The sequence below is a fragment of the Notothenia rossii genome (assembly GCF_949606895.1).
Source record: "Notothenia rossii genome assembly, chromosome: 8".
Classification (NCBI taxonomy): Eukaryota; Metazoa; Chordata; class Actinopteri; order Perciformes; family Nototheniidae; genus Notothenia; species Notothenia rossii.
In genome coordinates, this window is record NC_136906.1 from 46,360,882 (window position 1) to 46,374,005 (window position 13,124).

Consider the following 13,124-nt stretch of genomic DNA (forward strand, 5'->3'; position numbering starts at 1 on the left):
AGCTCTGTGTTAGCACTCTTCTGGTTCCAAACTGGTTCGCCTTTTTGGAACCGGTTGAGTTTCCACTGCCGTTATACTCTTTCCCAGAATGCAGTGGCTCATTGTTTACCAATAGGCGCTTTCACACCGGATTACTTTTCCCAGGAATAGTTCCGATAGCTCTTCTAGGGATTTTACGCTCACACCAAAAAGATCTGGAACTAGAACTTAGTTCATGCAAACCTTTTCACCCCTTTTCAGTCCCTGCTAGAGTGCAGATATGGAGTCAGATTTGGGTCAATATTCTAGCGCGCAAAACAAGCTACTCACGAGCGGAAAATGTGCTTTTACACGCGCATGAAATGACCCTCGCGCGCATACAGCCCTCTTGCTCGCTCGCGGGAGTGTCAGCCTCACTCGCTCGCGGAGTCTGTCTGCGAGCGCGTGAAAAGTTTCTCACACTTTGGGGCGGAACCACTGGACTTTGACAGCTGCCAGGAAGCCCAGAGTTGCCAGGTTTGATAAATGCCTTAACTATCAATTAATTTGATATAAAAAAAATGAAATTAATTCTAGGAGTGTAATGCTTTTACAAACACTATAGTAATAATATGCATTCATTATGACAATATCATACTATTACTATAGGAGTGTTCTATAGTGTGTTCAAAAAACAACTACAGAAACACTATATATTATACTATGGTAGTACTATTTAAAATAATATAGTCTTAATACGGAAACACCAAAAAAAAACCTATAGTAGTACTTTTACAAACAATAGTAATAATATGCATTCACTATGACAATATCATGCTATTACTAGGAGTGATCTATAGTATTACTATTGAAATATTATAGGGCTACTATAGCTAATAAAATGGCACTACAGAAAAAACTATAGTAATACGATAGCAGGTGAAAAATACTACAGAACACTACAAACTTTCTATAGGACACTATACAACTCTTATAGTATACTATAGTAATATTATAGTTTCGTAAGAGGTGCGTACAGCAGACAGTATCTAGCAGTTTTCTACAGATACAGCCCACTCAAAAATATTTTGTTTTATATCAAATTAATTAACACACATATATATATATATATATATATATATATACAGTATATATATATATTAGCTGTGCACTTTACGAATATAATGGTTTTTTATGGACATCTTTACCATTCAATCTCGTCCAACTGATATTGCTGCTGTCACTCCTCGGCTCTTGGTAGTTCAGGCATTTATCAAACCTGGCAACTCCAGGTTACCAGGCAACTCCAGGTTTCCTGGCAGCTGTCAATCAAAATCCAGTGGCTCCGCGCCAAAGTGTCAGAAACTTTTCACGCGCGCAGACAGACTCCGCGAGCGAGTGAGGCTGACACTCCTGCGAGCGAGCAAGAGGGCTGTCTCTGCTCGCGGGGGTTTAATCTGCGCGCAAGGCTCATTTCATGCGCGTGTAAAAGCACATTTTCCGCTCGTGAGTAGCTTGTTTTGTGCGCTAGAATATTGACCAAAATCTGACTCCATAGCAGGTACTTTCCTGGGAGAAAAAGGTTCCAATTTCTGATTGGCTGGGCGAATTGCAAACCACGCCCCATAAAACTCCCAAAAGGTTTTGTGAAACCGCCATTTTATTTGCTCGCATTTAGCATTATTAGCATTAGCCCAGCGCACCAATGGAGAGAGTGGCAACACAAAATAAAACGCGGGAACGGTGGAGTGATGAGGAGGTGTCGACGCTTCTGGCGGTTTACCCGGGACATCGGGTGGCAGTACAGTGGGGCAAAAAAGTATTTAGTCAGCCACCAATTGTGCAAGTTCTCCCACTTAAAAAGATGAGAGGCCTGTCATTTACATCCTAGGTATACCTCAGCTATGAGAGACACAATGAGAAGAAAACAAATCCAGAAAATATCATTGTCTGCTTTTTAAAGACTTTATTTGCAAATTATGGTGGAACATAAGTATTTGGTCAATAACAAAGTTCATCTCAATACTTTGTTATATACCCTTTGTTGGCAATGACAGAGGTCAAACGTTTTCTTTAAGTCTTCACAAGGTTTTTACACACTGTTGCTGGTATTTTGGCCCATTCCTCCAAGCAGATCTCCTCTAGAGCAGTGATGTTTTGGGGCTGTCGCTGGGCAACACAGACTTTCAACTCCCTCCAAAGATTTTCTATGGGGTTGAGATCTGGAGACTGGCTAGGCCACTCCAGGACCTTGAAATGCTTCTTACGAAGCCACTCCTTCGTTGCCGGGGCGGTGTGTTTGGGATCATTGTCATGCTCAAAGACCCAGCCACGTTTCATCTTCAATGCCCTTGCTGATGGAAGGAGGTTGTCACTCAAAATCTCACGATACATGGCCCCATTCATTCTTTCCTTTACACGGATCAGTCGTCCTGGTCCCTTTGCAGAAAAACAGCCCCAAAGCATGATGTTTCCACCCCCATGTTTCACAGTAGGTATGGTATTCTTTGGATGCAACTCAGCATTCTTTCTCCTCCAAACACGTCTAGTTGAGTTTTTACCTAAAAGTTCTATTTTGGTGTCATCTGACCATATGACATTCTCCCAATCCTCTTCTGGATCATCTAAATGCTCTCTAGCAAACTTTAGACGGGCCTGGACATGTACTGGCTTAAGCAGGGGCAGACGTCTGGCACTGCAGGATTTGAGTCCCTGGCGGCGTAGTGTGTTACTGATGGTAGCCTTTGTTACTTTGGTCCCAGCTCTCTGCAGGTCATTGACTAGGTCCCCCGGTGTGGTTCCGGGATTTTTGCTCACCGTTATTTTTGATCATTTTGACCCCACGGGGTGAGATCTTGCGTGGAGCCCCAGATCGACGGAGATTATCAGTGGTCTTGTATGTCTTCCATTTTCTAATAATTGCTCCCACAGTTGATTTCTTCACACCAAGCTGCTTACCTATTGCGGATTCAGTCTTCCCAGCCTGATGCAGGTCTACAATTTTGTTTCTGGTGTCCTTTGACAGCTCTTTGGTCTTGGCCATAGTGGAGTTTGGAGTGGGACTGTTTGAGGTTGTGGACAGGTGTCTTTTATAGTGATAACGAGTTCAAACAGGTGCCATTAATACAGTTAACAAGTGGAGGACAGAGGAGGCTCTTAAATAAGAAGTTACAGGTCTGTGAGAGCCATAAATCTTGTTTGTTTGTAGGTGACCAAATACTTATTTTCCACCATAATTTGCAAATAAATTCTTTAAAAATCAGACAATTTGATTTTCTGGCCTTTTTTTTCTCATTTTGTCTCTCATAGTTGAAGTGTACCTAGGATGAAAATTACAGGCCGCTCTCATCTTTTTAAGTGGGAGAACTTGCACAATTGGTGGCTGACTAAGTACTTTTTTGCCCCACTGTATATGCCGTGAAGTTGTTTGCGGCCTGCCAGTAAACCCAAAGCAGAAGAAGAAAAATTGACGTCAGCGGCTTCATTTGCCTAATCCTCCCTCAGGGACTTATTCCGGAGTGAACGCGATTTACTAGGACAGTTCTGGGACTAAAGAGTTCGGCAGGACTAAGTACTAGGGATCGACCGATATGCCATTTCAAGGCCGATACCAATTATTAGTAATCAAGGAGACCGATAACCGATATTTGTAACCGATATACATTTGCAGTAAAATCAGAAAATCTTGGTGTCAAAATGTAGAATAACACAAACTCCAACACAACTTATTTGAAATGCATTTAAGAATATATTATGTTTAATGAACTTTTAAACATTTTACAACTGGTTTCCTCTCTGTGCCCTTTTCTTTAGAGCAGCCATCTGCAATCAGTTAGAGAGAGAGACAAGAAGTGGGGCTGCAGGCTGAAATGCTTAACTAACAATAATGCTTAATTTATTATATCAAAACAATGCCTGTCTATCTAGCATACAATCCCAATAAGCTGCTAGCAACTGCAAAACACATAGTGCTAGCTAATGTTTTGCAAAATATTAAAAGTGAGGCTATTACAGTAGACCTAACGTTAGTCTAGTAGCCTCACTTCTAATATTTTGCTAAACATTTGCTAGATACATGTTGGCTAGCTAATGAGCTTCACATATCAACCTGAAAAACGCCCCGCAGCCCCCCCCCCCCCATCCGCACCACAGTTACAGCCCCTACACACGGCAGCGTGCGTTGCCGCTTCAACGCTTCTGCCCATTCACTTTGAATGGGGTGACGTCACAATTCGCCAAACTGCATTGTGGGAGCAAAGCGTAGCTTCTCTCGCGGCGCTCGCTTCAAAAGTAGAGCAATGTTCTACTTTTGCCGCCTCGACGGAGGCGTCAGCCAATCGAATCGTCAGTACAAGCTCGAGCCAATCAAACCACGTGCTTGTGTGTCTGGGGCGGGAGATTCATGTGATTGGTTGTTGGTCGAGTTTCAGCCCCCCCCCCGCCGGCAAGCGACAACGCACGCCGCCGTGTGTAGGGGCCGTTACTCCGCTGCGAGACGCTTCACGCACCCCCAACTCTGACTGACTTCCCGTGTCCCAGTGTAACTGGGAAACTGATAGAATTAGATCATAAGATCGTGGCGTTTTTGCAACTTCGGCTTTCAACTGAATTACCTTCGAAACACATGTATGGCTCTGCCGCTCAGCGCTGCTGCTTGCTTCAGTCTGTGTCTGCGTTCTTTAGCACCTGCTTGTAATCTGAGAAGGGCCGCCTCTCTGGCTGGCTCCCGCCCGGAAAATATTCAGTGTTGATTGACACTTCAGTAATAGCCTATCAGATAGCGCTGTGGGCGGGACATTGCTTGTGTACACAGAGTGGTGACTGCAGCCAGAGAAACGGCCGCATCAGAGCCAAAGTTGTATCGGCAATTTGATTAAAAAAAAGGCAGACACCGATAATCGGTCAAATGCGGAATATCGGCCCCGATAATCGGCCAGGTCGACCCCTACTAAGTACTGGGAACTAAGTATGGCAAAGTACTTGGTGTGAAAGCGGCTAATGTGGTTCAGCGACATTTACCCACCGCTGCAGTGATACGCTAATCTCGCCCCAGCGTTGGACGTATGCCTGACGTATTCGGTTCTTTGTTCTTGACGAGCATTTTTTGGGTGCCAGATAAGAACCGGTTTTTGGGGTTAAGAGCCGGTGTCAGTACCATATCTGCTCAGGGTACCATCCCGTCATCCGTCATATCCGTTCTGCCCAATGAAGTCACGCGTTGTGATTAGCTGTACGGTAATTTGCCCAGGGGTGCTCGGGTTGTACAGCACTTTGGCTCGAACAAAAATCGTTTATAAATGTGCTATATAAATAAAACTTGATTTGATTGATTTGATTTGAAAGGGTATGCGCCAAGGTTCCATATTAGGACCAATAATTTTACCATATATGTAAATAATCTCTAATAATTTATCAAACGCTGCTTTCCATTTTTATGCAGATACTGTTATTTATTGTTCATCCTCTTCTATAGAGCAAAGTCTTGATTTCTTCCAGTCTGCCTTTGATGTTATTCCATCCCATTTATCTCAACTCAAGTTAGTATTAAATGCAGACAACTCCAAATTCATGATATTCTCAAATGGCAAAAAGTTAACTTCTTTTCTCCCCAACATTTGTACTGTTCAAGGGACTGACATTGAAAGGGTCACTACATACACATATCTAGGTTTTATTATTGATCAGAACTTATCTTTCCAGTCACACACTGAAAATGTTGTTTTAAAATTAGGTTTCTCCTTTCAGACAAGGAAACATTTGATCTCTGCAACGTTTTTACCAGTATTGGATTCTGGTGATCTGCTTTACATGAATGCCTCTGACCAGTGCCTAAAGAGTTTGGATACTGTGTACCATTGTGCATTATGTTTTATTACATATATATATATATATATATATATATATAGTGAGTTTGGAATAAATATGCACTTTATGAAAATTATTAGTTGGTTACTGTTAGTAAAAAAACAGTAAGGTTAATGCTGGATGTTTGTTACACTTGGATATTTTTTCTGTAATACTTGTAACATAATTATTCTCCAGTTTATGCATTTGAGTGACTTGCAGTTAATGCTCGACATTCAATTCAAAACCTTTATTTATCCAGGTAAAATCCCATTGAGATCAATGATCTCTTTTTCAAGGGAGACCTGCAGCAGTAGGTTCCACATGAAGACATAAAAACATAAACAACAGAACAACAAAAGGACATCATACAGCAAAAATGACAGGGATTACAATTTACATATCTATCCACAGGTACCAACAGCATCTGATTGTGGAGCATCCAACCAAGCTTTAAAAATATGTAGTGGTACCAGCTTGGTAATTTTACATTCTTTTTGCTGACAGTCCTATTCCCAGTCCTAGCACTTGGCACATTTAATAAAACCACAGCATGAGATCTCAGGCATAAGTACTTTCAATTTGCCGAGAGATCAGGGAGCAGATATAAGATGGTACTTTATCCAACATGGCTTTGTAAATGAAAATGTACCAGTGACTGAGCCTCCGCAAAGTAAGTGATGGCAAAACCGCCTTGGTATACAGTGTACAGTGATGCGTAAGTGCTTTACAATTTCTCAAAAATCTCAGTGCACTGTGATACGCAGCATCTAACTTGCTCAGGTAATTAGCAGGTGCATTCATATGTAACAAATCACCATAGTCCAGCACAGGTAAAAAGGTCACAGTGACTAGCCTTTTTCTGGCCTCAAGCGAGAAACAGGACTTATTTCTGTAAAAGAAACCTAGCCTAACCCTCAGCTTTTTAAGCATGTTATTGATATGACGTTTAAAAGTGAGACAATCATCAAGCCAAATAAAATAAAATCTGCAGCTATCTTTAAAAAGAAAGGTTCTACGTTGTCCGGGCCAGCCGGTTTCTCAGGCTCTAGCTTGGTTAAGGCTTCATGAACAATATTAACAGTAAAAGGTTTTCCAGACCACATTGTTCAGAGTCACGGATTGGGGTGTTTACAGAAGCAGAGTTAGAAACAGAATCAAACAGAGAGCCACAGGACACAAAATGCTCATTAAAACAATTTAGTATGGTGGCCCTATCCGATATAGAGCCAGATGCTGTGGTAATGCACGGAGGTAGCTCATTACGGATATCACCGGTGGATATCGATTTTATGGCTTTCCAGAATTTTCTAGGGTTGTTCAGGTTGTTTGTGGTAACTGACAGATAATACTTAGATTTAGCACTTTTGACATGTGAAGTGAAGCTATTCCTTAGCTGCCTAAAACGCAGCCATTCTACCTCTAAGCCTGATTTCCTAGCCTTTGCCCAGGCCTTGTTTCTCTCATGTAGGAGACTAGATAATTCATTCTTAAAATGTATTTAAGGTACAATAAATGTCTACTGAATGTGAAATTCAAGTGAAATATGTGTTTATCACAGAAAAGGGTAACTGACAGTGAATGTATGTTAGTGGAACTGTGTCAGGAAAGTGAAGTGTTAATTAAAGAATGTTAATGAACTGAAGTGCATAGAACAGAAAGTTAATATACATGATTTTGTTGTGCAATAAAACAATCAGAGAAGCGATCTGCAAGGTGCTTAATACAGGTATCATCACTGCTACCGTGGTCATATCGGGGACCCGTTACAATAGTTGAGATGTGAAGGGGGTTATGTTTTTTGTCTGTGTTCTGGGTTCCTGCAGTTTGTTGAACAGACGCACGTTCAGAGGATGAAGCTGTTAACGTGCTGCAACCATAAACTGGCTGTAGCCCACAAACTGAAGCAGAATGATCAAGTTCAATAATAACAAGCTCCAGTGTTATAATTCCATAATTCCATACTCATAAATAAAATGACATGCAAATAACATTTTCTTGGCTGTGGACTTGTACTGTACATAATTATGTTGATCTCATGGTAATCCTAACCCTAACCCTGGGCGAAAGCTGTTGGTGTCTGAACTGCCAACTGTGAGGGATATACTGAGGTATGGCAGCATCTTGAGGGATCAAACTAAAGATGGCAGGAGGAACTACCCAGTGGACCAGCTGGTGGGTGACATTTTCCCTGGTCTGATTGGTCAGTGTAGCAAAGCGAATGCTCTTTTCAAGCCACCTTTTATCAATGAAAAGGTGACCATCATGTCCAAGCTGAAGGTCTGGAGGTCTGGAGGTCTGGAATCAGGCAACCTGGCAAAGTTCAAGAAGTCAGAAGATTGATCTTTGTAATCTTATCCAGTTATCCTATGCAGTTCATCTGTTAATAACTATTTTAAAATGATTTGGCTTTGTCAATAAATTATTTCCCTTATATCTTTTACTATGTTATATAGAGGTTCGAAAGGGTAAGATTGCCAATTTAGAAATACAAAACGATGTAGGTTAGCTATCCTAACAATAACCTCATATTTGAATTCCCCATAAAGAAACACATCATTCAGTAAAAACAAGGCCCCACTGATCATCTACCCTCTGAGACGATTCCAGGGATGCCTAATTTGAGTTTCTAGCACCAGGGAAAGAGGACAAAAGTGCCCGAGATCAGCATTTAGCGCCTAGTGCTTGGCTTTGGGCATGAAAATTCAGGAAACTCCCCTGAGTATTTTATTAAATATCTGAACTTTGGAGAGGAGTTGGGGGACACACGACACATCAAATCACATCTACAGATCAATGGAAGTACTCCCATACTCCTAGCGTGTGAAAATGTTTGTGAAAAACGTGTGCAAATTATCCGAAAACGGAGCAGTGGCTGTAGCTTTCCGGCTAGCGGTTAGTTGTTATTTTTTATGTTTGAATGTTAAATAACATATGTAAATAACCCAATTTGTGTTAAATGTAATTTAGGTTAACTTTCTGTTTGAAGTTGTTGCTATGGAAACAACATGACGGAGAAAAAAGTAATATCTTCTATAATAACGGTCAAAGTAAAGAATGAAGTGTAGGCTATGCCTGTTTGAAGTTGTTGCTATGGAAACAACATGACGGAGAAAAAAGTAATATCTTCTACATATAATAACGGACAAAGTAAAGAATGAAGTGTAGGCTATGTTTAAATGTTCGGAATTTGACCGTGTATGATGGCCCTCTTGAGTTGCCGTACAATATGACGGATATGACGGATGACGGATGCAACGGAAATACACCCGAGCAGATATGGTACCCCGAGCAGATATGGTACCAACACCGGCCCCGCTGCGGTGGAAACAGGAAGAACTGGTTCTTAATCGGTCACTAGCTCCGAACTGGCCCTGGAACCACTTTGGTGGGAAGGGGGCATTATTGGATTTTTTTTATGAAACCATTATAATGTTTACCTGAGAAGTGCTAAATCATAAACGTAAACAGTAGACCAAGAACAGGAGAACGTGACACAGTAATATCAGCTACACAAAAATACATATGAGCTGTACGTATAGTTTGCTGACATAAACTAGCATAGGCCACTGTGTTTTATGGCTAATGAATGATCATGTGTGAATACAGGTACATTCAGACAGTATGAGAAAAACAATGTGTTTAAACATTAAAGCATGTCACCATGTTTTAGTACTACATTAGAAAAAATCAGAGACAGCTCAACGCTCAATCTTTCCCTTTCCACACAACTTTTCTCCAGGATTATCACTCATCCCTCTGATTATCACACTTTGCTGAAACTACAGATTGACAAGTAATTTTTTGTAATAGTGCCGGAGCGCCCAGACAGTATATCTGCTAGTCTGTTTTTGTTCTGTTCTCGCACCTTTTGATTGTGTATACAATGTTTCTGTCTGTGTTTCCCTGTTAAGGATTTTCAGGAGGCAGTGTGCCAGTAGATTATACTTTTGCCTCATTGCTGAGCAGCAGTGAGAGCACCAGGGTGACCAAATAAGGAAAAAACAATGCAAGTAATATAGAGACTAAACAAGAGGGAGGAAGTGGCACACTGCACAAAACATGACAAATAAATAAAGGGTGAAAAGAGAGAAAGAGCCTTAAGAAGTCATCTGAGTCTTCCTGAGGCTGAGGAGAGGCCAGGACTACCTGTAAACAACACAAAGCCCGGGGAATGGCCACACTCTCCAGCAGGGACTGAACAGAAGAGTGTCCTCCTGGGAGACAGCAGGAGAAGCAACTAGCTCCACAGCACAGGGCATACAGGGTGTGAGGGCAAATGTGAGAATTAATTCAAACAATTTCTTTTTATGATTTAATTAAACATTAAAGAATTAGAAAACAATGTGTGATCTGCAACAAGTAAATCTAACTAATAAACCAAAACAAAGATAAAGTCTCTTGCAAGTCCACATCAGTCGTGCACCTAATGTCACACTCGCAGTCTAACTGGCACTGAAGAACTGTGAACGTTGATACGTTGAGCACAGGGCCACATATAAAGCTGGGGGCGTGAAGCTTTACCTTTGGGGTGGGAAGAGCGGAACTTGACAGCCCCCAGGTTCAGCAGGTTCATGCCGTACAGGTTGAAGTCTATGAAGAGCTGCAGAAGGTAGGGGATGTGGCCCTCGTGGGGCTGATACATCTTGTTCATCACGGCTCCACTCTGTAACAGCTCACACACCCTACAACAAGCAGAGGTTACTCCATATTCATCCAGCAGTCTCCAGCTATTATTAATAATTATTACTACTGGCTGCTACTTCTTAGGTAGTCCATTCCAACAAAATGATGTATGTTATTATTAAAATATTTGATTTGATTTACTAGCGCAATCTACCCGCTACCACACTCTATAATGTTACACTATTTTATAAATACTGCCTACTTACGTATTTTCCCTGAATGTGAATTTCTGTACATTTTGTTGTTGTAGCAAATCATCTCTATCTATCTATACTTTGCTGTAACAATGTAAATGTCCCCTCTGTAGGACAAATAAAGGAATTCTGATTGGGATTAAAGAGCATCAATTTGCAGTTAGCTTACCGTTTGACCATGCGAGGATTGTACAGGTAGATCTTCATAAAGCGCTTCTCCTTACTGTGGTAACCATAGAAAGGCCTGTATGAAGAAAGACTGCATTAACACACTGCCTTTAACGCTTTTCATGTTTTAAAGCCTTGTCCTCATTAGCCGCTTTCACACCACAGGACTTGCCGTACTTTAGTGCCGGCACTAAAGTACCACGGCACTGAATCCGCCAGGGGGCTAGTGCCAATCGCATTCACACAGCAGTGCTTTCCCTGAGGCAAGATTACGCTGACGTCACTTCGTCTTCTTCTTCTCTGGGTTTACTGGCAGGCCGCAAAACCCCTTCAAGTCGAGTACCAAAAAAAACGAGAGAAGAAGAACTACACGGGGGAGGGGGTATAAAGCCCACCCGCTGTACATGATATATATATATATATTCTTTCCAGGGTACCGCCCATCAAGTTGCGGCGCAATTTTGTAAACAAACTAGGCTTGCTTGAGACGCGTGCACCCCCCCCCCCCCCCCGTTGACATTCGCGGTACAGAGGGCTTCATGGGGACTTTGAGGGGAGCCAGAAGTTGGAGTGCCAAACACCGCTGCCAAAATCTCACTCTGAACTCTGTTCAAAACTTGAGAGCCCTGTATATGTATATATATAATAGGTAGGCTCAGCAGACAGACCGTAGTGCAAAGATAAAGTGTCACATGATTATCTACTAAATAGTGAATTCAGCATCAACTTCACCAAGATGAAGTTCATATCTTCCTAAGATACTTGTTTATTTTATGTCCCTACTAGAATCTGAGCTCAAATGACTCAAAGCAACAAAATGTCCAAGCAAAGAATCATGTGCACCATGAGGCTGGGTTATAAGGTTAATATACAAATAAAATACCCCATTATGACAATGGACTTTATCTTTATGTATTTATTATATATTACCCCCTCAGGCTGATTTTGGAAAAGGACATTAACCGTTGTTTGGTGCTTTTCCCTTATTTATCTAAAACAAATGACATGATAAATTACTTGTGTTTATGTGTGTAAGACTTGTGTTTCTGCCCCTGCCATTGCTGCACAAGGTTGCAACATTGTAGATAAATTCAACCACCGACACCTGTCTGCTCTCACATTCTTCTATTCTGCAAATTTGGGGTGGGACACAATAAATAAAGCTTCGCCAGTTTGTTTGTTTTATTGCACAGTCAAGACATAGCAATAACGGCATCACGCCGCTCAAGTAGCTTTTGCGAACATCGCTCACAACATTTGGAGTTGGGAACTGCTTTCTGTAGAAGCTGCTGCATCCTGTCCTCAGAGAAAATTGCCAGAAGCGCCGACACTTCCTCATCATTCCACCGCTCCGGTGTTGTAGTACGTGTGGTCATAACTGCTTTAAAGTACAAAAAAACTACTCGCTCAGGTGTGGATGTGGTTTTTCTAGCGAGGAAAAAAATGGCTGCCTAACAAAAAAAATTCAGAGTCTAACGGGGCGTGGTTTGCAATTCGCCCAGCCAATAGAAATACAATAGAAATTGGCACTCTTTTATCACCAGGTTCGTACCACCTCTCTAGCAGGGACTGAAAATGGCCAAAAGAGTTCCCGGCACTGAGTAGTCCCGGCGGTGTGAACGCGACATTATTGGTACTAACGGAACTAAAGAACCAAAGTACCAGGGAAGTTCCTGCGGTATGAATGCGGCTATAATTATCTTATTCGTGTCTGTTGCACTGTTTTTTTTTATCAGATCTTTACTCCATCAGCTCAGTGTGTTGTGAACAAATGGTGGATCACTCACATGCCAGAGACCAGCACCACCTTGAAGACATGCTGGTCGGAGGAAGCGGGGTTTCCCAATGCAACGTTCAGGGCCCTGTCGATGCTGAAGGCCACCTGCCGCAGGTAGCGCTCCGGCTGTTGGCCGTAGCCATCGTACGGCACGTAGATGTAGGGGAACACTCCGTGGAGGTGGAGGCACGTTTTCTGGCCTGCAACACAACAACACCAATGTCAGGCCAACAAATGTCATTTATCCATAACCTAATGCGTTTAACATTTTAAAATGCATAAACTAATTAAACATTTTATTCACAGAATCTTCTGCCTTTACATCACTCTTTTAGTTTGACTTACATTTGTTACCATATTTATGTATCACGTTTCTTGTTTAGTGGCTCAAGTTTTAGCTTAAAAATCTTCATATCATTTAATTCAATTGGTGTTTCATAAGAAAATACTGTAAGAAATACAACTTTGTCAAGACAGCACAAGTTCAGACTTCATTC

The 13,124-nt window shown here is 41.7% G+C and overlaps 1 protein-coding gene across 1 annotated transcript in view; it reads right to left on the reverse strand.

The window, feature by feature from the left end:
* The window catches only part of rev3l (REV3 like, DNA directed polymerase zeta catalytic subunit), a 108,067-nt gene that overhangs the window by 41,241 nt on the left and 53,702 nt on the right, over positions 1 to 13,124 (reverse strand). The window contains exons 2-4 of the mRNA XM_079643050.1: positions 12,638 to 12,827; positions 10,852 to 10,926; positions 10,327 to 10,487 (exon numbers count right to left, since the gene is read on the reverse strand). Of these exons, the coding sequence (XP_079499176.1) occupies positions 10,327 to 10,487; positions 10,852 to 10,926; positions 12,638 to 12,827 (426 nt within the window). The remainder of the gene's footprint in view (positions 1 to 10,326; positions 10,488 to 10,851; positions 10,927 to 12,637; positions 12,828 to 13,124) is intronic.